This window comes from Furipterus horrens, unplaced genomic scaffold (genome assembly GCF_987537825.1).
Source record: "Furipterus horrens unplaced genomic scaffold, mFurHor1.1.pri manual_scaffold_1, whole genome shotgun sequence".
Lineage (NCBI taxonomy): Eukaryota > Metazoa > Chordata > Mammalia > Chiroptera > Furipteridae > Furipterus > Furipterus horrens.
The window spans coordinates 218,373,530-218,398,364 of record NW_028327171.1 but is presented as its reverse complement, the minus strand read 5'-3'; the positions used below and the strand labels follow the sequence as shown (position 1 = coordinate 218,398,364).

The window sequence follows — 24,835 nt, the reverse complement described above, 5'->3', positions numbered from 1 at the left end:
CATTGCACCCTACATTAGAGTGCCGTTCCGGATTTGAGTTTTGCAATGGCTATAAACCAAACTCCAGTTTAGGGGAAGACAATCCCATGACTCTAAATAAAACTACTCACACCATTCTAACTTGCCTTGGGACCCTTGTCCATGCCATGTATTTTTACCACAGTTAATTCCTTTGTACAGTTTTGCATTTTTGGTTAAGCCATGTTTCTGAACACATTCCCATGGATCAAAACGGTTCAAATTCTGCTGGGAGGTTGCCAGAACATGCACTATACCACGTGGACGCACAGGGTCCGCATATGGGAGTTTGTTTCAAAAACTGGGATTCCAGTCCTGCCTGGTGTGGCCCAATGGGTTGAGTGCCAGCCTGCGAACCAAAAGACTGTAGGTTTGGTTCCCGGTCAGGGCACAGGCCTGGGTTGCGGGCCAGGTCCCAGGTGGGGGAGTATGAGAGGCAATTGATTGATGTTTCTCTACCTCTCTCCCTCCCTTTCCCTCTTTCAAAAAAATAAATAAAAATCTAAAAAAAATAAATAACAAATGGGACTCCAAAATCAAAGTTTTTATCACCTACTGCTCGGTGCTCTCCAAAAGATTAGATGAGTTAACAGAATCACCACCAAGGTAACCACACCCGAGAAAACCACCCAACACTGGGCTTTTTCCTACTGAGCTTGGTGGAGCCCTCACCTTCCCGGCTCCGAGGCCGAGCACACGCTGGCGTGGCTGTGGTTTTCCTGCATGCCTACACCATGCTGTGTGCAGGGAGCTCGCTGATAAGAGAGTGAAGGAAGAATGTCAACAAACCGGAAAGGGGAAGCAGCAATGAGGAAAACCTGTTACGGTCTGAGGACGAAGGTGTTGGGGTGACTCCTGCAGAAGGACGGCCAGGATTGCATGTGGTTACAGGGGCTTAAAGAGCCGGCACAGAGTTGTTCCTGCACCAACCTCTGCTTTGTCAGCCCCTCCACGCTCGGAACCGCTGGCATCGTGCCCACTCTTCTCTCCCTCCCGGCCACTCGGACAAAACTCCCACCTGGGAACCAAGTGGCTGACGTTCGTGAAGCCCGGGCCGTGGGGCAGGCATCGTGCCAACAGCTTTCCGTTGGCAGGAGTCCTCACAACAAGGCTGGGAGGTAAGTTTTTACCCTGCTTTGTCAGCCAGGACCCCGCGGCAGAGATAAAGCAACAGCATATGGACTTCCTCCTTGGGGAAGGAATTAGTGGAAGGGACCTGCAAGGCCACTATGAAAGAGGTTCACGTGTGTAAAGGACCGGCAAACGGCGCGGCTCAGGAGGCCACCGACGTGCGGTCAGCCCGGGCGCGGGAGCGGCTGGGCCCCACACCACTGAGCGCACGGCCTCGCCTTTAAAACGGCCCGTGCAGCGCCGGCCTGCGAACCAAAGGGCCGCCGGTTCGATTCCCGGTCAGGGCACAGCCTGGGCTGCGGGCGGGTCCCCCGCTGGTGGCCGCACGGGAGGCAACCACACACGGATGTTTCTCTCCCTCCCTTTCTCCCTCCCTTCCCCTCTCTCTGAAAATAAGTAAAAACTTTAGAAAAAAGTAAAATGCAACCTGGCAAAGTCTCCTTTAGAGACTTCGGCAAAACCTTACAAATAGCGGGCATGAAGCGCTTCGCAACTCGGCGTGCGGCACCCAGAAGAGCTCCCCAAAACCCGGCAGACACAGCGAACAGACGGAGAAGGCCACGCCGCGCTGCTGTCCCCGCGGCCCCGCAGGCCACCGACCAGCCCCGCGGCGCAGCGGCCTCGCGGAAGCACACGGACGCGGAGAGACACCGCACTCGCCAGGCTGGGCCCCGGCCCCCCCCCCTCCCACCACGCGCTGACGCTGGTTCTGCCGACGCGCCCGGCTCTGGCGCGTTCCTCACGGCCACTGCTGAGCGCCCCGGGGGAGGTGGAGGGGGTCCGTGGGGGGCGCCGGCCCGTGCCCCGGCCCCGGGCTCTGTTACCTCCCTTTGGAAGGCTCGCCATGCGGAGTCCCAGGGTCACGCCTGACACCGCGTTCCCGCCTTTAAGACACACTTCACGGGGAGACCAAGAAGGGCGCGGTCCACGCCAGCGGGGCTGCCACCTGTGGCTCTGCGCCGGCCTCCACGGCGCGCACCTGGGCCTCCACGCCGGGCACGTTACGCCCCAGCCGCCCCGGAGCCTCCACGCGGGGCACTGCCGCCCCGCCCACCCCCGGGCCGCACACAGAGCCCTCCCGGGGCACCCCGGGCCTCAGGCGGCGGGCTCCCCACACTCGGCCCTCCTCACACGGGCCCCGCCGTCCTGGAAGGCCTTGCGAGCACTGGTGTGGACTCCTTCGGTGAGCCGCCGTCTGAGGCGCCCGGGCCGCCGCGAGCCCCACGCCCGCCATGCCAGGTCCTCGGCCCTCGGCCTCCGCCGCCCACCGCCACGTCCTTGCGGCCCCGAGTCCTCACCCGCCGGCCGCCCGCGCCGTCGCCCGCAGCGGCCTCCCGGTCCAGCGCGGCTCCGCCCGCTCCCGACTGCCCGCAGGCCGCGCCGCGCCCCTGCCCCCGCTCGGGGCCCCGCCCCCGCCCCCGCGGACGCGCTGCTGATTGGCTTGTCTGGAAGCGCGGCACTGAATTCTGATTGGGGAAGGGATCGGGAGGGGACCCACGGAGTCGAATGCAGATCAGCAGACTTGGCTCGCTGGGCGGGGTGCACTCCTGGGCGGGGCCTCGGTTCTCTGGGCGGGACTCTCGTGGGCGTGGCCTGGACTAGGCGCTGGGCGGGGCCTCGGCTCTAAGAACGGGGCGTGGCTCCCCTGGTCCCTTGCTCTCCAGCCTTCTAAGCCCCGCCCACTGCACTCTCGGGGCTACTGAGGCCCCAGCCGAAGCACACAGGAGGACCCGGCGAGGATGCGCTGCGGCGGAGACGGGTCACTCCTGGAGGAAGCCCACGGCCCTCCAGCTTCGCGACCCTCACCTGGAATTGGAAATGTGACACCACCGCCCCCTCCCGGCTGGCAGGAGCACACGCCAGTTGTCCTTCCAGGGGGCTCGGGGAACTGCGCCCCCTCCACGGCCCCGCCCAGTGTGCGCTCCGGACACCCGCGGCCGTTCCCGCGAGGCTGTCAAGGGGATTAACCCTCGGCCAACTGGGCTCGTCCTTGAAGGGACTTCGACACTGCTCCCGACTTCTGATCCACACGAAGCCGAGACAGGAGGAAGCGTCTCTCCCACCACGATGACCTCCGGTCCCAGGGTTGGTGGAGACCCCGCTCTCCTGTCCCCCAAGCCCTCCAAAACCTCCAGGATTTTTCTTACCGGCACCCAGCCCCTACGTCAGAACCCAGCGCTGTCCTCACCACTTCCACGGTGGTGCAAAGGTGCCACTGCCCCCCACCCCCATTCAGTTGCCCAGTGCCAGCAAGGGCTGCGACCTGGAGAGCGTAGTCAGAGGGTGGTGACCTCTTGGAGGCTGGCGCCTGGAGGCAGGGCGCGAGGCAGGGGGCTGGGAGAAGGAACTAGACAGCGGGAGCTTTACTACCCAGGGGGGTGCAATGTGGCCCAGATTGTCACAGATGGTCAGTGCACTGAGGGCACTGCTCAGCCCCCTAGATCAGCCTTACATGCCCAGGTTTTCATAATGCATAAATTGTAGAGGAACCTTCCTTATTGATCTATGATATGTAGAGTAGAAATTTTCCTTGTGGTTCTTTCCGTTGGGATCGCCAGTACAAAGTTGTTGGGTGCTGATGCTAGTGGTACAAGTTAATTTACCTGACCTTTATACAAAGATGTTTGAAGGCCTCTGACCTTTCCCTAGAAGACCTTACACCTAACCCTGGGGAAGAACCAATAACGAGAACTAGTGACAACCTCTAAACAATAGTGCTTTATTGATGAAGAGTTAGTTTCAAAGGATACAAAAGGACTGTGTAAAATAAGCTGTCAAAACACACTTCTAGAGGTAAAGAGTGTCTCTTAGTAAAAGAACAATTATTGTTAGCAAAAGTATTTATTTCAGTTTGGGCATAAAAAGGGATGCGAAGGTGCAGGTCCACCCACACGTGTAACCGTTAGGTGGCAGCCGGCCGGCCCCCAGACGCAGTTTTACTCACATGGCTTACACAGACCATCTGCAGATGCTCCCCTTTTATCAGCACCATTAATAAATGCCAAAATAGCCCAAATAATTGGCCCTGGAGGTGCTCTCAAGTCATGGAATACTTGGTAAAACTTTGCACAATGTGCCTAAACCTGAAGCTCTGGACTGCTCACAATGACATAACAGTGCAGGGCCACGCTAGCACATACGCTTTTGTAACTAACGTATTTTTACCTCTTTTATTTTCTGGCCAAAATAACCCTTATCCATTTTAACCCTCTGTTATAGCAAAATGAAAACAGTGAGTCAGCACCTATTCCCTCCAGGTCTTTCATCTGTCACTTTTTCTCAACTTCGGTGGAAATGCTGAAGAAGAAAAGAAAAGGCACGCCCTGGAGCATCAGCACCCAGGGAGTTCGAGACAGAGACATGCCAGGAGGGAAGAGCCAAGGCCACAAATCACAGAAAACCAACCAGCAGGGCTAGACTGGCGGCATCTGCAGACAGGCCTCGGTGCAGACTTGAAATGTCTTCCATTCTTACAGGATGGGTGGGGAAAACTGCATTACAAATAATGAAACAGTGGCAGCTAACAATACCTGAGACGATCGCATATTAAAAAAAAAAATGACCAGTGGGATTTGCCTCCCTTCAGAAAACCATTAAAAAAAGAAACAGGTAAAGGAAAGCTACATCGGAAGAACCTGATTGGCACTTTGGGCTTCATGGGGCCGGAACCCCAAGGCCTGCGACAGGTCTGGGCTTGGCACCCACCTCCCCAAGGGTTTCCACTGCTGAAGCAGATCTACACCTGCAGTTATAAAAATATATTAAAGTGCAGCAAAAACATACAAGAGGTTAGTTTCTGAACAGATCGACTGCTAATTTTCCTTTGAGCAAAAATAGTTTACTGCCTCTGTTTTAAGAATTTTAGTTGCTGTATGAAAACTGGAGCTCTTGGATTCTCCTGACTTGCTCTGAACGCCACAAAAGTGGCTGTGCCAGGTTCTCTGCACCGTGGTTTGAAAAATAACCTAGTGCGATATCCAGACTTCTAAAGTTTACCCCTAAAGGACTGTTGTTTTTAAGACTCCTTAAGTATAAACATGTATCTCATTAGATAACTGTTTCATTTGGTAAAAATGATTAATGTGCAGATGAATGAAAGGTACTAATAGCAGCAAAACTGGTCTTTGGTGTTTGGCTCCATCAAAGGCGAGGCTGGGAAGCATCTCCACACGTGGTCCGGGTGAGCAAATGGCTGTTCCCTCTCTGTCACTAGGTCTGCATCTCTGTACCACTCAGGAACACTCTGCGTAAGTATGAATGTTCTGGAAACAAATCAAGAGCACTCCTCCAGGACTCATGGGTTAGGCCAGCCAAGTCACGTCAACATGCTGCCTGATCCCTGGAAATCAAGTCTAACTAATGTTAGTGGTTACATAAGGTAGAAGGAAATGAAAATGCCAAGTTCACTCACAAAATATAAAGTCTACCATCTAGTAATGAATACAAATGTTAGAAGTACTTCATAAAAAGAACACATCAGAAGATTTTTAAAAATTAAATTTTTGAGCCACAGGCACTGTGAAGTGTGGATGGGCACCTCTTCAACAATTTCTTGAAAATGCAGAGCTGGATTACTCATCCGGAATGTTTTATCTTGCAAAGCGTTTTCTGGAAAAAAACAAAACATAACCCATTGAAATGGGACGGACCTGAGCCTGCTGCTTTGACCATCAGCAGCAGTGTTTTTCTGCATAACAAAGAGCACTAACTGAGCAGAAGAGGGTTGGCCTCATCTGGCCCCAGTTAATGACATCCAATTGTCACTTATGAGGCTCTGGGAAATTGGGAGGACTGCAAAACTAAAAAGTACACAATAACATAAACCAATTTTATGTACTTAAAGTACATATCTCCTAATTCCACAGTTCAGGTTTTGAAAAGAGTAAGAAGCAGCAGCAGCAGCAGCAGCAGCAGCAAAGTCAGAAGAAACCAGCAGCTTCTACCGTCTCCTCCTGCCTCGCCGGAGTCCCCAGAACACTTGCTTCGTCCCACTTTACCTTCACATGCTTCGTCCCACTTTACCTTCACATCCCCAGTGGGCGCCAAACCTGCGCTGCAGAACCAGCTTCTGGAGTCACTAGTTCCAGGACCACAGGCAAATAATTTTAAATGCTTGCACAGCACCAATGTCCTCATCGGGGAAGTGTGAACTCAGCATGGGCCCTGGGACTGGGGCTAAGGCTTCAACCAAATCTGACCCAGGTGGGGTTCCGAGGACGGTCCCGAGAGGTAACTGCTTACACCGGACAAACGTGCTTGTGTCCTCTGGTGTTATGTATTTCCTCAGGAAAACCTTCCCCAATAAGCCACACAAGGGCAAGGGCTTTATTTGGTGATCAATGAACCCCACATGCTCCTCCGGGTCCTTCCTTCATCACCTGTCCGTCATGGAGAACTTCTGATAAGTGGGCCCTTGGGCTCCTCGCCTTCTCTTTCATCAATGCTGCCACGGTCAGCTCAGCTCGTGTCACTCCTGTCCTGTCACATCCCTGCCATTTCCTCGACACTCTCGCGTCTCTGCAGTGTGCAGTGCAGACATCCCCCGACGCCTAGCTTCTCCTCTCAGACCCGAGCTGGCCCAGGCTCTGCCACCCAAGTCACCTCTCTTCCAAGGACAGGCACTGCCTCTCCCCTTCCTCTCACAGATGATGGCAGCCACTACGCAGCTCTGCATGCCCACCTGTGCCCAGGATGCAGGCCCGGCCCCTGGCCTGTAGACTCCCTTCAGGCAGAGAGGCCAGACACCTTCCGACTCACCGTCGCCAGGGCTGGAGCAGAGCTGCGGAGAGGAGCGGGAGGCAGCCCCTCCATTAGGGCGACCCTGCCCACATGGCACAATTCACCATCTTGCCAGCTTTGCTTTTGGTCTGCATAAGTTGTTTAACACTTTTAAAATTCTCTTTGAAGAGATGTTTTCAGTTTTAATAAAGGTCTAACTGTATAACAAATAAAAGTTACAGTTTTTCTTCTACTGTTAATCATATTTATAAGCTTAGAAAATAGGAAAAATCTCTCCTAGACAGGAGTGAAGGAGAAGCTTCCTTTTTTAGGAGCAACCCTCTCTCCTTGAAGGGCAACACAGCTTCCAAATGCCGAATGCCAGCAAGCCTTGAGGCGGCGGCAGCGCCTGGCCCTGCGCCCTGGCTGAGTCGGCAACGAGCCTGCTCTGGGCTCACTACCTCACACGTGGTGCCCGTGGACCCCGCCGTCGCCGTCACCGCCCTGCAGCTGCAGCTGCATCTGCGCCTGCATCCTCGCGATCATCTCCTGCATGCGGCGGAGCTGTGGGCAGAAATGGGGACACGTCACTGTGTGCAGGGTCTCCCGACCCTTATCTTCCTGGGTGTCCTGCAAGGCCTAATGTTTCAACCTTTAGGCTTTTCCAAAACTGGACAAAGAGCTAACAAGAACTTTTATGAACCAGGGAAATGAGCAACAACTCAGCAGAAAGTGAGCAAATGATAAGAATATGCAATTCAGTATGAAAGAGAAATAATTAACGATTAAGGAACAGAAGTAAAGACAGACAAGACAACGGGGAAGTTTTCTAACCGGAGGTGGGAAGAGGCTGCGGCTGCCCAGTGGAGGCCGAGAGCCCAGGCCCCAGCCGCCCTGGAGACCCTGCACCCTCCGCAGACCCTGTCCAGTCCCCTACTGCACCTTCCACGTGTTTAAAAAGCCTCAAGGCTATAAAATATTTACCTAAATTTTCTTCAGGTAACTCTGTGGTCACGCTTTTAACATTTAAATATTTGCTCCATAATGAATTAACCTGGCCAAAGAAGTGAGTTTTATTTTGGTTTCCAAAAGGCTGACCTGCTGTGGGATGAGTTACGGTGCATGTCTGGATTCTACGTCCCCTCAGACCTCAAGGGCAGCCCGGCCGGGGCCCATCTGCAACCCCCAACCGGGTTTCAGCCGTGAGTTCAGCCAGCCCCCCAGCCCGGGCACGAAGGTCCTGGGCGACCCCCAATCGCAGGTGCCTCTGTAACCAGCACAGACAGCGTCTTCGCATTAGTCCGTTTCCTACGGCCTCCTGTGCTTCCCCTGCTTAGTCTTCAAAACCAACGTGACAGTTACAACCTCTCCCCTCAAAGTAAAAACCTGGCAGGTAACTCTGCTGGAATTGCACTAAAATGAGGGATTTAGAGCCAACTGTGATCTTTGCATTAAGCATCCTAAGAAGTTGTGTCGCTATTAAAATTTTGAAAATTGCCAGTAGTTTTCCAGTTTCTCTCCCCGTGTAAGTCCTACATATTTCTTCATAAATTTTTGTTAATGGTTGTGACTGGCAGTTTCTCATTTTATTTTCTAGTTGGTTATTATCTGTGTATAGGAAAGCTGGTTTATGAACATAAAATCAGTCATGTTACTGAACTCTAACTATATCCAAGTTTTTCACTCAATTGCTGATGGAGATTAAATGAGATAATACATGTAAAGCAATAGGTACCTTATTATGTGTAAATGTAAATATGAAGTACAGTAGTTATGTGAAATATATTGCTTCTTAGAAATAAGGAAGGAAAACTATAATAAGCTAATATCGTAACAAATATTGGATGTAAACCAGACTTAATAGTGCTTTTCTACGTACCTCCGCTTCCTTTTCTAGCAAGATCTGGTCTTTATTCATGTCCTCATTTTCCACTTTCCTAAGAGATGAAAGAAATCACAATGACAATACTGCAACAAATATAAATTGGTTATTTCTGAGGACAACCAAACTAAATTTCACTGTACATTTCTGAGAACTGTATCTACTTAAAATTACATATACTTATCATTTTTCTGATTAATGACATGAGTAAATAATGATTAAAAAAAAAGCAATATGAGATGGAAAAATCAAGACTCTCTAAGCTGCAGTGGTGACACGTGTGCCTCAGCTCCTTCCGGAAGACGCTCTTTTCACGCTGTCCTTTCCGGACGCAGATGGTGGCTCTGCGGTCCCAGCAGAGGTGGCCAGGACGGAGGCCCAGCTCGTGGGGACGCAGCCTCGCACGTGTCCTGCCTGGTCGGGGGCTGCTGCCTGGTTGGCTGCTTCTCAGTGGGACCTCCTTGCTGCCTCTCTCGACAGCCCTTCCTCAAGTGTGGTCCCCACGTTAATAAGATGGGAAAGGAGGTTTTAATGTGCACCTCGTATGTATGCACTTACCAGGTGTTTAAAATGTGAGTTTTTTAGTGAACTACAATACAGAAAATTCTTTTTATGAATGATGTGAATCACTTATTTGTTAATTAATCTCTACATGTAGATGTGATTTTATCAGCTATGAATCAGGTCTCAAAAAGAAACTCCTCAGGACGATAAAATGGAAGAGGGGAGTGTGGGCAGCCGCGAGCATTTCTGAGGAGCAAAGTGGGGGTGCCACACTTCCTTAATGGCAGGTCCGTTCTCCTGTCCTGATGGACTGGAGCTTCGCAGAAGGCAGCCAAGACATGTCTCTGGCCTTTCCATCTAAGTAAAGCCATTCCGTCTGTGCAGATGATTCGAGCTGCCTTCACAACAAGCAAAAAAGAGCGCTGTCTGATTAAATTGGCAACGAGCAGCTCACCCTAGCTCTGGAGTAAGAAACCAAATCATGTGGCTTCAAGGTCAAGCAGGCTGAGCTAACCACACACAGGAAGGGGACAGTGTAAGCTGGGTGACACACACAGACAGACAGGGACAGCGGGACTCGAGCTATGACCTGCCGCCTCTCTTGAGCCTCTCAGAGCGGAAGTTCTCGTAGTGGAGGTCCTGGGTCACCTCCTGGAGGTCCTGCATGTGAGTGCTGCAAGAGAGAAGAATGCACCGGGCTGGCCCACGCAGGCACCGCGGCACGGAGCCACTCCCCCCTCGAGCTCCACCACGGGCGCAGTGAACACCCAGCAGCCCACCCCCCAGCCAGGGGAGGAGGCCCCCCGCGGGCATCCACCACAGGCTCTGCGGAGCTGCACACCGGCCACTGCCCCTCACAGAAGCCAGATTGTTCAGGTAAACAAATTCATGACTTCTTGAGCTTAAGATTTACATCAGAAGGAGCCAGTTAGCTTAATCTACAGAGAACAGCACAAAATGAAGCACTGATGTCCTGGGCAAAGCAGAAACAGCGTCCGCATCTCCTGCTCATGACAGGAAACCCGCGTGGGTCACTAGGTGAGCTCTCAGGAGCGAGCGGAGACCAGCTCTGTGCTCAGGACCCAGGGAGCTGACGAGTGCCGGCAAAGGGCGGCGGCACTTTAAACGTCTTACATGGTGACCGAGCTACAACAGAGCTTGAATGGTAAGTTTAATGGTACTTCTAGTAATTTTAATTCACTAAAACTGCTAAACCAAGGGAGACATCTGTGGCGTGCAGAGCCATTTTCACTTATTCGGTCTGCCCAGATCGGCCACGGTCTGAACTCCTCAGATTGACGGGGCAACACGCTTCCTTTCAGCCCCTCACTCCAGAGCAGCAGCACTGCACGCATGTGCGCTACGGAGTGGGAATCTGTCTTCAGAGGCAACAGTCTGTTTTTGTCGGCCGGTTCCGGTCTGTTCTGGTAGCGAGGACTCACTCGAGGACCCTCCAGGACAGCAGGGCCACCCCGAGGCTGACCAGCAGGGGCAATGCACCTTATAGTGGGCCCTACAGCAGATCTAACGTGTCCTCCCCAGAGCAGCTGAACCGCGCTGAGTAGAGCCACCCCTCAGTTTAAGTCCAGTCCACGGTTGGCCTCAGAAGAGACCCTAGTGATCAGTCAGAAAGGAGAGTGCACTGGGCCACAGGCCACAGGCGGGAGGGCTAGTTCAGATCACTCTGGAGAACCTGCAGGGGGGGGGGGCCCATGCGCCCCCCATGCGCTCCAGATGGGGCTCTGCAGACGGGCCTGCGAGCCGCTTACATGAGCATCGTCCGCAGCTTCAGGAAGTCGTTGTGCTCCGGGTTCTCCACCTCCACGACCCCCCACGGGTAGAGGCGGCCTCGAACCTTCTTGCCTTTGGCTTCAATCAGCTGATTGGATCCAACCACAGAGAATGGGATACTGGCCTAGAGAGAAGCACACAGGGCGACAGGTTCCACAGGGGACCCCACACGCGTTGCTGACACGGGAGCAGGAACACGGAGGGGCCCTGGGCGCTACCACAGCGGTACTGGAAAAGCTACTGGTGCAGACTCGACTTGGAAATGGCCAATACCTTCCCCCAAAACTCATTAAACCTTGAGTAAGATTCCCAAGCCTCAGAGTGACAGATCACAATATATTTAAAACGAACATGCGACTGTAAGCAAATCTACCAGACAGTTCCTCAGAGTCAGGCCCTCGGGAAGTGGCCCCATGCCAGCTCCACCAACTGGGAATGCTGCACCAGGACCCAGGAGCCTGCCACTCTGCGCGCCCGGCTCGCACCTTAAGAAGCCGGGTCTGCTCTTTAAAATCCTCGTCTTCATCTGACTCGGCATCAGGCAAGTGGTAGATTTTGATGCTGTGTTCTTCGATCTCATCCAGAATCTGAACGAACGACAAGACCAGGAGCAACTCTAACAAACTGCACATTTCAGTCGAGCCTCACTCGTCGTTTCAGAAAACATATGTCACCCCAACTTCAATTAACAAAAACTAAATGGATTACAAGTTGTTTTCAAAGATTCTACAAACTGCTAAATCGGTATTTATGCATTTGGGGGGGGGGCCGCTGTCCACAGTGACACAATGCAGCACCACTGCCCACATGGTGGCCACAAGAACAAGGGCCCTTCAAGAGGCGCAGCCAGGTGCTGCCACCAAGGGCAGAGCCCCAGGGCGCACCCGGGGCCTCTTGGAGAACACATAGGGGTCTCACAAGCAGGGAGAGGCACCCGGGGAAAATCTGTCCAGGACACAGGGGAGGGCACAAGAGGCCTGCTCTGGCAGCAGAAACCCAGGGTGGCGGCAACACGGCACACGGGGCGGGAGAGGAGACCCCTCCCTGGTTGCCAGGCGGCCAGTCCCCAGAACACCAGGCTGGGGCCTGGGATCCAGGATCCAGACTTCTATTCAATAGTCAAAAAACGGCCCCCAGTAAACATGACTCTATGCACTGTCAATCAGGGAGACCACCGAGAGGTGAGCAGCCGGGGCCAGTCCACACACCGGGCACCCCTCCAGGCTCGGGGCGGGCCGGAGCTCTGCGCACTCACACGCGGCCCTGGCCCTGGTCCTACGGACAGGAAAGGGTTCTGTGGAAAGTAACCTCGAAGGGGGGTTTGGTCATACATTCCCAACCGGGCAGGTCACGGTGGGCAGTCCGGTCCCAGGCAGAGAACTTCCTTAGCAAAAGGGTCATCTTTGTTTTAAGCAAGTCCCGTTACTTGAAATGCCCCCTGCAGGCCGCTGCCCTGAAGTGCACCCTGTAATCCGACCACCCGCTGGCTTGCTCCCGCCCTGGGTAATCTTCCCTATGTCCTCTTGATTCCAAACACATGCAGGAAGCTGCGAAACCTCCTTTCTGGAACATATGAGATCTTGCTCCCTTACAATGTTGTCAGTTTGGCGCAAGGAAACCGGTGTAAAAATTTTCTAGTTTGGAGGCTTACGTCGAGCGCCCAAGGGAAGAGAGCAGATGTGAGGCCAGCAGGGAGCACTGCAGCACAGACCCCGCTCCCGGACTTGTTCTCCTTCCTGTGAGCCCTCGGGCCTTGTGTGACCGAACACTTCACGCTAACACACTGCAGCGATTCAGAAAAGCCCCCTCACCCGCCTGGGATTTCCTAGTGCGACAACCACAAACGGCAGGAGGAACCCCTCAGGGGAGACCCAGGTCAGCCCGCGCTGCCCACCGTGACCCATCCTGCGGCCCCACAGCTCCCCTGCAGGGGCCTCGGAGGCAGGGTCACGCCGGGGCCAGCAGGTTCGGGGAGGGGCTCATGAGCAGGCGGTTTCGAACCAGGAGGCAGGAGTAAGAAAGCAGTGGCTGCAGGACCTGCGCGGCGGCTCCGGCGCTTGGGGAGCGGGAAGCAGAGCCCACTAGTGGGGACAGTGGGTTCCTGGTCACGGGAGAGGGAAGGAAGGTTCTCAGAAGCCACAGGAGATGATCTGATCAGATGAAGCCATGCTGACCTTCAGGGGCAGGACGACCCGAAGGCGGTAAGAGGCAGAAAGACAAGTCGTAGAAGCACCCAGCAAAGCCCACTGGGAAGCCCAGGGTTGACGACGGAACCGCTGGCCACCCTGAGACGGGAGCCTGTGGCTGGACAGGCCAGGCTCAAGTTACAGGGATTCAGGAGAGGGCAGAATGAGACGTTCCTTTAGGTCAGGGAGGAAAACAGTTAAAGACAAGGGGTTAAAAGGCCCAAGGTAAGAGATAAATAAGAACCCCAAGTATTCCAGTTCATTCCAGAGTGTGACACCTAGCCCTAAGTGTCCCGGATACAGGATGACACAAGGACAGAGCACGCTACTCCACACCCTTGGCTGTCAAACATAAAAAGGCCTAAGCATTCAGGGACTCCCCCAAGGGCCCGAATCCTTTCTACAAGACCGGCAGGCACCTGCGACAGTGAAGGGAATGGCTAAGAAACACGGATACACACAACGTAGCCTCTGCTATGGAAAAGCCAACCAGAAATGCGCACACACAGGAGTCCGACTGCAACATAACAGTCCCTGCCCGAAGTCAAGTGTATCTGGCAGCCACCGAAGACTGGTGAGAAAGTAAACCTGGGAGAAGGCCGAGGGCATCGAGCAGCTGGAGGGAGCACGTGACAAGAACTGGTGACAATGGAGCGTCTGCGGAGAACAGTGTGCTCACACGCTGCTGTGGGAAGGCAAACTTACAAACTTGTTTTGAGGGAAATTCCAGCGTCTTTCAAGTATTTAAATGTGCATCAGTTTGCCTTCCAGGAATCCACCCGACTTTACCACCATGAGAAGACGGACGGGGACCAGTGCTCACTGCCACATGACAAATCCTGTTCTGAACTCTCGGAATACGCAAGCGATCCTTCAAGTCAGGGAGTGGGGGTGCGGGGAGACCCAGAAACACACTGAAGAACCACTGCATGTCGAGAGATAAGGGCGAGGGACGTGCTTCTTTGCGCGCTGGGAGTTCTTAGAAGGCTGAGTGGCAGAGACATATACACGACCTACTTCTATTCTGTGAAAACAGGAACAGAAACAGACTGTGTCCTGAAGGACAGACACCTGTTCCCAGTGGCTGTTTCTGTGGATGATTAAAGGAACTGAGCAAAGACACAGCCCGTGGCCAAGCGCAGGCCCCTCAGGCCCCCCGACACGATGGTCAGAGCCCATGTCCCGGGTGAGCAGGTGGGAGGACCATTCAGACACAACAGAGCGCCTCAGCGAGGCCCACACCCGCTTCACGTCGGCTGTCCGTCAGCCACCTTCTAGGCACTGGGGGGAGGGGAGGGCGGCATGCGCCTAAGCAAGGCACTGAGAAGGTCCAGGTAGGTGTCAGGTGCCGGTGACACATGGCCCCGCGTCACTCACCCTCTTCTTCAGGCGCTCCCGCTCCTTCAGCGTGAGCGTGTCGGCTTTGGCGATAACGGGCACGATGTTGACCTTGTTGTGTATGGCCTTCATGAACGCGACGTCCAGGGGCTTCAGCCCGTGCCCGAAGGGCGAGATGAAGTAGAAGCAGCAGTGCACCCTGTTGTCCACGATGTGGCGGCGGTTCAGGCCGCTCTCGTCGTGCAGGTACCGCTCGAACTGCTCGTCGATGTAGGCGATGATGGTCTTGAAGCTGAGACACACACAGGGCCAGGGCGCCTCAGAGAGCAGGTGCTCCCGTCCCCTGGGCCCTCCCCTCCCAGCGGGCCTCTGTGACTCCTCTGTAAGACGGGATCGGGGGCCGACTCTTCCACGTGGTGAGACGGAGGTCTCTGAAAACTGTGCCGAGCACTAAGGGCCGGGGCTCAGAAGTCAAGAGTGGAAGAGGCCGGTCGAAAGAGCCTGTACGGCAGTCCCTCTCTATATCGTGGTTCACTTATCGCAGCCTCACTGTATCGCGGGAGTTTTTAAAATATTCTATTTAATTATTTATTGCGGATTTTTTGCTGTATTGCGGGATCGTGCAGTACTCTTATGTGTATGTTGTTAAAGTTATGCGGTTTTAAGAGTGTAGAATAAATGTAAGGTTCCTACTTCGCGGATTTTCACCTATGGCGGGGGGGTGGGGGTGGTGGTGTCTAGAACGTAACACCCGTGATATAAGTGAGAGAATACTGTACTGAGTGACGAGCCTGGGCTGCCAACGCTCTCAAGGGGTGTGATGGGGCAGCGGCAGCAGCATGCAGGAAGGGTGGGGGTGGGAATGGGAGGCGGCGCGGCCAGGGGCTGCCAGGGCTGACCTGCAGGAGGGCCAGTTCCCAATGAAGGAGAGACAGGCCTCCCCCATCCTCCCTCTTCCACCCAGTGCTAGACACTGATGCTTTGTGCCCACACAGGGGGGACCTGGAGCCTCTATATATGCGCTGGGATTCTCAGCACGGTCTGGGGAAGATGGCTTTCATCTTCCACATGAGCAGCCACCCCTGGCCACTGAGTCCTGAGTGACTGAGAGACTATACTTCCTTGCATGTGGAGGGCAGGGACACTGGACTGCGAAACCGTGTCCACTGGCTATGGCTCAACTCAGAACGAGAATTGACTCTGTGATCTCAGTTCTTACTAGAATTCTCTTAGCGGAAAAAACCACACTCATTCTGTGACATTCCTTACTTAAAATGTCATAATTAATGTGCCTTAAATAGTTTTACTAAATCCTGTTACTCCACACCCACTGTCACTCATCAAGGCCATGCATATAAATGCATCAGAACAGGCGTGAACACAGGACAGCTGGCAGCAACCCCGGGCACCCTCCCTGGAGGTACGCACCAGTCCCTGCAGTTGATGGCATCACCATAGCCAGGGGTGTCCACCACTGTCAGGCGCAGCTTGACCCCTCGCTCTTCAATCTCCACAGTCGAAGCCTCAATCTGGACTGTTCTTTCAATTTTCTCTACAAAAGAAATAAACTCAGTAAGAGGACATGCCTTAACACGGAGCCAGTTTGCAAAGAGAAGACGCTACCTGTTTAGTTACTTTCTTATCAAAAATATGACTTGAGAGTTACTACCTCTCTTTGAGGACAGTTTTCAGAAGGTAACGTGAAGATTACGTAAACAGGGCCCCAGAGTCCACAACGGAAACACTGAAGCTAAAAATAAAAGGGCTGCCCAGGAAGGGAAAAGTACTCATACTGAAAACTGTAATTTCTTTTCCTGGGACAAAGAAAACTTATGAATTCATTTAAAAATTGAATTCAAAACTACCTGTGAAAGGGCTGCATGCCCCTGTTCCAGGCTCTATCTGTGTGTAACCCGTTCACCCAACCGGCCATCACAGATGCTGGCGTCCTGCACGGGGCATGCGGCAACCCTCGGGGCCCCATCTGCCCACCCCACCGGAATCTAGTTACACCACTTTCTCCACAGGAGGGACCAGTCACTCGATCCCCCCAGCAAACACAGACAGAACCTAGTTATGACACTTTAGACAAAAAACCCGGAGAGGATGGATCCACGGATATGCTGTGACTCCAATGACATCAGGTGCAGCACACCTGTCCCTACCTAAAAGACGTTGCCCTTGTGTTTAGAGTCGAACAAAAGCGGACGCTCAGGCATCAAATGTTAACTGTGCGCTTTGGCAACCCACACCAAACCCAAACTACATTTACGAGTGTGGGAACTTCTATACCTGCAGCTCCAGGTATGATTCTTTCTGGGTAGAGGTCCGTCAGGAACAGGCTGTTTATGAGAGTTGATTTTCCTAGACCCGATTCACCTTTAAATGAAAAGGAGAACACTGTCACCACGCTGTCAGGATGACAACTCACAATCTGCTGAGTGTTCACACTAGGCCTGACACTGGGCTAAGCACCCCACAAACATCACTTCCTGGACTCCGAGTGACAGCTGTGAACTCGGTAGGTCCCTCCCAGTTTCACCGAGGAGATGGATGCTTGCAGGCCAGTCTCCAGCCCAGACTGTGGGGCTCCAGAATTCATACTTCCTAAGACCAGAAACGTGATGTCACCTCCTTCACAAATGTGGGGAGTGGACTTTGGAGGGGTCTTTATTTTTTGATAAATAGAATGCAAAGTAGGTTTTCAGTCACAAGTCTGCTAATCATTTAATGTATCACATTCTCAGAGAAGTGAGCACCTCACCAACGTGGACAACATGTACTTCCCAACCCATGGAAGGAGTGCATATCTTAAGAAATTGTTATTGTCGAGAAAATCAAGAACAAGAGAGTGAATGTGGAATGTGTAGACATACAAATTAGTAGTGCACTTTAGACATCAACTGTCACAGGCGAAAAGGACCATCAGGACAACATGAGAATTACATGCTGAACACGTCCCCAGAAAGGAGCACAAAAACATGACTAGTGCACACTAACCCTTCACGTTATCCTTTTAATACACTGTCCAGCAATCCCATACGTTTTATCACACTTGAAGGGGGTCTGACCCGTGGGTGCTAAGTTCTTCCTGAGCCCCTGGCACAGGTCTGGGTGCTGGGTCACAAGAGAGAACAGGACAGATGTCCCTGCTCTGTGGATCTCTGCAGTCCCGGGGGGCAGATGACGAAGTTCCTCTCTGTCACCAGCTGAGCTGTGACGGCTCGAAGGGGCCTGCCATGCAGAAGACATCCGAGCACAGGTGTGGGAGGAGGGACAGGCTCTTCTTAAAAAGCAGTAAGAAAACCCCAGTGGCTGGTTCTTCCTTCCAAATCTTCATTTTAAGGGTGTGAGTACTTGGCTTGGGACAGCCTTGGGCAACACCTACAGGTTATCTGCTGACTCAGAACAAGACCCTTCTTGAGCCGAGCGCTGACGGCGCCCAGCTCTGCTCTGCCGGCTGCCGCTCATCCCTCTCCCCCAGCAGGGAGTTTCTCAGGCAGGTGCCGTTAAGGGGGGGAAACACACGAGGGACTTGGAACAGTAGTCAGCTTTTATTCCCCCTTACATTTTATTTATTTTTAGAGAGAGGGGAAGGGAGGGAGAAAAAGAAAATAACATCAATGTGTCGTTGCCTCTTATATAAGCCCCCAGTTGGGGACCTGGCCCACAACCCAGGCCTGTGCCCTGACCGGGCTTTGGTTGGCATGCCGGCGCTCAACCCACTGAGCCACACCGGCCACGGCTGTACACCATTTTTCTTGAGCTGCTAATAGTTACAGTATAAAAGTCCAGGGTTTTGCGAATAACTTTCTAGCTGTTTTTCACTATCCAACTAACCCTTAACCCAACTTGACTGATCATGTCTAGTTTACCTCTAACAGTATGGGCGCTTATTTCATCTGTACAGTTGGATTACTTTGACAACAGGACACCCAGATGACCACACTCCACTCGAGGCGAGTGTCTCCACCCCTCTAAGAAGCTCCGTCCCCAGTCTCCCTGCATGCAAACATCAATCTGCTTTCTGTCACTACACAATGGTTTGTTATGCTAGAACTTGACATACACGGGCTCTTTAACGCCATCTGTCTGGCTGCCTTTGCTCAGAATGATCAGCGTTGGAGATCACTGCGTGCTACTGACCTAGCGGCAGTCTGAGTCTACTTGCTGAGCAATAATAGTCCACTGTCTGGATCTACCAGCTTGCTGATCTGGCTTCCTGATGCTAAGACCCTGGTCCTTACCTTAACTTTGCCTTGTCCACCGACATGTAAGTAACGTGGTTCTGTTCACGCCTGTTGTGATGCTGCACCTCTTCTATTTGTCTATTCTTTCTTCTAATTGAGCTCTTTTTCTATCCATGTCCATACTATTTCCACATGGTCTTTTATACTCACAACACACCTGCCACTCCCAGGGCTCCCTTTTCTTCCCAACCTGAAGCAGCTCATTTAATATTCTATGGTGCAGATCTGCTAGTCATGGTCTCTCGGCTTATTTATCTCAACATGCCTTTCATTTTTTAAAAATTTCCATTTTAAAGGTTATTTTTGGCTAACATTTCTGACAGTTTTGTTCCTTCAGTATTTTAAGCTGTCATTCCACGTGGCTTAACATTATTCCTCAGAAACCAGTGGTCTTACTTTGGATCCTCTGTATGTAATGTTTTCCGTCTTTTTCTGGATACTTTTAAGCTCTTCTCCCTTTTACCAGTGGTTTTCACCAGTCTGCCTCTCTTGGCATTTATTCTGCATGGTACCGATTTTATTCTGGATGCTTCCTGCTACCCCCTTTCCTCCAGAGCCTCTAACCTGCTGTTGGCCCATCGCAAAATTCTGCAACTCAGATGTTGTATTTATTTTAAATCTCTAGAAGTTCCATTTGGTTCTTTTTTGTCTTCCTCTACTTACCTCACTATATTCACGCTTTCCTTAGAGGGCAGGAGCATATTTAATTCTTGTCTGCCCGCTCTAGCATTTCTACCGTTTCCTGACCTATTTCTATGGCCTGATTTCTCTCATCATTATGTGTTTTGTGTCATTTTTCCTTCTTCTTTGCACATCCAGTAATTTTCTCGTTTGCTAGATATTGTCAATGTTACGCTCTAAACGTCAGGACTTTGATGTCCTTCTCTAGGGAGTGATGAGTCTTATCCTAGAAAGTAGTTAATTCTTTCAAGTCTCGCTTCGAAGCTTTGATAGGGAGGGTTTCAAACAGCCTTTCTGGTTTAGCCCAACTCCTAAGTAAGCACTCAAGTTTCTGTGGAATGCCCTGGGTGTTCAAGGAGGTCCCCTCTGCTTGGCTGGGATCCCAGCGTCTCCTGACCCCATGCTGGCTTTCCAACTTGGCGGTCTCCAGCTCAGCTCGCTCTCCTGACGGCTGAGTCTCGCACAGCGATGCGGAACCTCATGGCGCCGGCCAGTGTCCAAGGGCGCCCACGCAGTCTTCCAGAGCCCTGGCTGTCTTTATAACTCTGTCATGCTCCCACAGGATCCAGGTGCTCAGCTTCTCCGAATGGTGATCAAGTCCTTCAGTTATGAGACTCTTGTGCTTGGACCCACTTAGCCCTCCCCCGGGCAGGGGCAGGAGCAGGGCAGGAAGCTGGAATGACTTTACAGTTCATGAGATTTATTTCCTTCTCCCAAGGGCCCAAGTCCTGCATTGCCTGTTGCAGAATGTCTTCAGAGCTGCTTCCTACATGCTGACCGGCCTTTAGTTTAATTAGCACCAGGACTAGCCTGGCGACTGTCGTTTCAGAGCCGCTAACAATGCTCAGGGCACATCTAGCCCACTGTTTCCACGTAACCCCCCGCCCCTCAGCAGAACTGAATGGCTGCACCAAAAACTCTTCCATAAAGCCTTAAATATTCACCCTCTGGCCCTATGAATTACTCTACCATGGCCAGAAGCAAAAGTTATTGCCTGTTTTAGAATGCTTAACACGCAGTAACTGGGACAGGGTACACTGAATTCCTCTCTCCTATCAGGAGCTCGAATCTGTACCATCATCACGTAATTGTGATTCTAAAACCTGTCACCACTCCCTTCTCTGGACCAAGGGTCCCACAGTCTCTCTCACGTCAGGTTTAGGAACTATTCACACGCGGAAACAATCATTTCTCCTACTTGTACATGACCACCATCAAACCACTCCTCATTTTGGGGAGACTTTTACTGTTACCAAGAACGAAACGTGACATGGGAAGCAGGATTTACAGTGAACCTTGTTACGGTCATGCTGGGCGCAATATATGCTGCAACCATGGGAAAAATGTACCTGATACAGGAAAAAGTTTCAAGTAACCACTCAATTTCAAAAAACTTTAAATAATATAAAAAATAAGAATTGTTACTTATTCAAAATACATCCATCACAAAAATGGAAGCATTTTTAAAATACTAAACATACTTCCAATTAAACGTGTATTAGTTACCTATCAACATGTAGCAAATTACTGTAAACCAACAAGAAACACTCATCATTTCCTGGATTTTCTGCTCAGGAGCTGGGACTGTCTACGGTGAGATGCGGTGGCGGGGCGGCGCTAGGGTCCTCTAGTGCACGAACGGCGCATGTTGGCCAGGGTGCCGTCGCCACAGGCTGAGCTAGGGCTGGAGGATGCTCCTCAGAAGGGTCACTGCAAGGCTACTGGCAGGCCTCGGCTCCTTGCCTGCGGGACTTCACCAGTGCTGCTGGGGTGTCTTTTCAACATGCTGGCTGGCTGCCCCGAGTGAAGCAAGAGAAGGCAAGGTGCAAGCACGAGGACCTCTGTGACCCCACCTCAAAGCCAGCACCTTCCTCTCTGCACTGTCCCCCTGGCTACACAGGTGAGCCCTGTTTATTTTTAGTGGCGGGGACTAGAAAGCTGCATGAGGACTAGGAGGGGAGGATCACCGGGCGGCATTTTGGAGGCTGGCTGCCACAATGAGGAAATACTGTCACTGCATATAAATAAGTGACAGAAAAATCGTTTACTCTTAAAATTCTCTACAAATACAAAAATACCCCAAGTTATTTGATTCTGCCAACAAAGGAATTTCCCTTTGATTTTACAGCCCACGCTATTACTACGCTTCCACAGGCTGGGGAGACAGCCACATACGAGGGACGACACAAACCCTGGAATTTACTTATAAAAATTGTGTATCTACCCTTACGTTTAAACTTCAGTCACCTTCAAAGTACTCTCCATTTGCTGCAATACAGCTATTGAGACTTTTTTCCCACTGCTCAAAACAGGTTTTGAACTCATCAGTCTTGATGCCTTTTAGTGCCTCTGCCATTTTTGTTTTCACCTCTTGCACATCAGCAAAACGTTTCCCTTTGAGGACTTTTTTCATCCAGGAAAACAAAACAAAAAAAAGTCACCTGGGGTCCTGGCTGGTGTGGCTCAGTGGACTGAGCGCCGGCCTGCAAACCAAGAGGTCGCTGGTTCAATTCCCAGTCAGGGCACAGGCCTGGGTTGTGGGGCAGGTCCCAGTTGGGGTGCGCAAGAGGCAACCACACATTGATGTTTCTCTCCCTCTCTTTCTCTCTCCCTTCCCCTCTCTCTAAAAATAAATAAAAATCTTAAAAAAAAAAAAAAAACCCTTAAAAAAATAAAGTGAAGTAATAACTTATTTTTTTTTTTAAAAAAGGCCACCTGGGGTGAGATAAGGGGCTAGGGAGGGTGGGGCATGAGGGTCATGCTGTTTTTGGACAAAAACCGCTAACCACTCAGGACGTGTGGGCAGGTGGGCTGCACACCACCCACCACGAAATAGGCACACTCACTGAAAGAGTCCTCAAAAAACACTCCTTGAGGTTGAACACAGCCTCTTACGATGCCGGCTAGTCCACTGAGGCAGATGGGTTCCTCGGACACACATCCAGTGGGAACCCAGTACTACAAGGGGCCCAGCCTCCAGATGATTCCAGATTTTTGGGGTGTCCCCCCTCATATTTAATATGCTAGGAAATATAAGTTAATTTCTTACCAACCACCATTAGTGTGAACTCAAAACCTTTTTTCACTGATTTTCGGTGAACTTGGTTGGGAAGATTTGCAAATCCAACATAGCCAGGAGTTTCTGGATTTATAAACTGGGCTGGTTGTTGCTAAAATAAGTTTACAAAAAAGAGCGAGAGAGAGAGAGAGAGAGAGAGAGAGAGAGAGAGAGAAAATAAACACCGATCAGTTGCTTGTAAGATATAATCAAGCTGTGACAAACACATGTATCATTAATTTTCACAAGTACATATAATATATAAATAACAGTTCCAAATAGTTACTTCTATTAGAAAACTAATGGCATTTGTTTAAGAATACTTATTAAAAAAAAAAAAAAGAACTCTACCCAGTGTTATTCCATATCTACTGTATACGGTGATCTAAAATTACATTTTTGTTAAGCAATTAAACAATACGTAAAAGAAAAATTTGTCAAGTGTGATGCATTTCTGAAAAGTACCCAGGGAAGTCATGTCTCTTGCTATACACCAAGCTCTATGGAACAAGTCTCACCAAGGGTGAGGCAGGCAGTTCAGGCCGGGTTAAGTATCTGGCTTCGAAGCCCAAGACAGAGAAGACTGAGAAGGAGAGACCAGCTGACCATGCAAAGTGTCAATATTGCCTGACAGATGGACATGGGACAAGTAAAACTGGGCACACTATCAAGGGGAGGAAATGAAGGCACATCAATTGACTTACTTACTTTCTAAATGTATATTCATATGTACACATGAGTAATAAGAATACTCAGAAGAAGCTATCAGTGTTTTTTTCTGGATGATGAAATTACAGTAAATTTTTATTTTCTTTTTTTGCTTACTGGTGCTCCACACTAATACTTATATAAAAAGCAAATTTTAGCATGATGTTTATGCATCAGATTAAGTAACATGCATAGGTTCAAAAAACAAATGGCAAAAAGAAATAATAACCTTGTAATTTTAACCACAAGTTCTGTCTTTTAGAACTAATTTATTTCAGAGTTCTGAGCTAATCTGCAAGAGCTAATAATATATGCCAATTTATTAAGTTGGAGAGCCCCATCAATTTCATCATAATAAATTATTACAATTTAAATTATTACATGATTGGTCTTCTGGGAATGATCTACGGAGCCTAAATGGATGGTTCCTGATGTATTTAGAAACAAAAAAAAAATTGGAAATATGAGAAAAGAAAGTTCAAAGCTTTTTAGGACAATTAAATTAGAACTCAGTCTTAAATGAATCGAATGTCAGTTGTACTAAAAATAATGGATCATAAATTTTTATTGTAAACAGTTTGAGAACATAAGGCAGTTCCTCCTTACCTTAGACATCTTTAGTCAAGTTCCGTCAATCTGTAAAAAACAAAAAACACGCATATATCCATAATGTATACACATCTTTAACTTAGCATTAGACATACTTACATATAAGGCACCAATAGCTTGTTTCACTCAACTTCTCAATGACATCAAATACTTCCTCAGAAATGATAAAATTATCTCATATAAACTTGGTATAGTTGACGAAAGCAACCATATATACCTATGCATACATATATAACATTCCATATCTTCCAGAGTATTCACTTTCTTTAATAATGAGATATGATAGGGTCTATGAACACACCAGGAGGATGAGACAGTTTCCACCAACTGGAAATGGGTCTTCTCCTGCCTGAACCTTTTCAGTAAGAAAGGATGCTGCAGAGCATGGAGCCAGCCGCCGGAGACTCCTGGAGTTCCTGGAAACCAGATTTTGACACTGGGGTACATGGAACATGAAATACACCCACAAAGCAGAGGGAAAAGGACTGAAGGCACTTGGGTGTTTGAGAAATGTGACAGGTTTTAGACAGATTTAGTTTTAATGCAAATTTCAGAAGCCTTGAAACTTTGGAAACGTGGGGTCTGATGGCCAGCCTTTGGCAACAGTCAAGAGATGTAAATGCAAATTGTATTCCCTCTGGATCTTAGGAACTTTATTAGAAAGTTCCTTTCACCTCCCTACCCCTTCGTCTCCCCCAAACATTAACATTCCTGACTACTGCAGATCCGAAGTTTCCCTTCTGAACAAGATGAGGCCCCTGCACTCCCTTAATGGTTTGGTCTGGAAGAACACGAGGGGGACGAAGAAGAGGTGGAGATTAATCCTCACAGGCAGTCTGTAAACTGCTGCTTGCTACAGCGCATCTTTCCTAAGGATGGGAAGGGAGTACGGACACCCAGGGCTCCAAGTACGCACTACTGATAAGGAGCAGGTGAAGCTGGATCTAGATGACCCAAAATG

General features: G+C 50.6%; 2 protein-coding genes across 2 annotated transcripts in view; both read right to left on the bottom strand.

Moving 5' to 3' along the window:
* The window catches only part of FARP2 (FERM, ARH/RhoGEF and pleckstrin domain protein 2), an 80,839-nt gene extending 78,321 nt beyond the window's left edge, over nucleotides 1-2,518 (bottom strand). The window contains exon 1 of the mRNA XM_090288546.1: nucleotides 2,448-2,518. The gene's annotated coding sequence lies outside the window, so the exon portion shown is untranslated. The remainder of the gene's footprint in view (nucleotides 1-2,447) is intronic.
* Nucleotides 2,519-5,631: 3,113 nt separating this feature from the next.
* SEPTIN2 (septin 2) lies at nucleotides 5,632-23,892 on the bottom strand. The gene is made up of 11 exons (XM_090285490.1): nucleotides 23,872-23,892; nucleotides 22,549-22,669; nucleotides 16,861-16,947; nucleotides 15,997-16,120; nucleotides 14,608-14,860; nucleotides 11,530-11,631; nucleotides 11,023-11,168; nucleotides 9,843-9,926; nucleotides 8,747-8,804; nucleotides 7,329-7,431; nucleotides 5,632-5,757 (listed from the first exon to the last, which is right to left on the bottom strand). The coding sequence occupies exons 1-10, from the start codon at nucleotides 23,878-23,880 to the stop codon at nucleotides 7,330-7,332; spliced, it is 1,086 nt and encodes a 361-aa protein (XP_090141616.1). The 5' UTR covers nucleotides 23,881-23,892; the 3' UTR covers nucleotides 5,632-5,757; nucleotide 7,329.
* Between the last annotated feature and the right edge of the window lie 943 nt (nucleotides 23,893-24,835).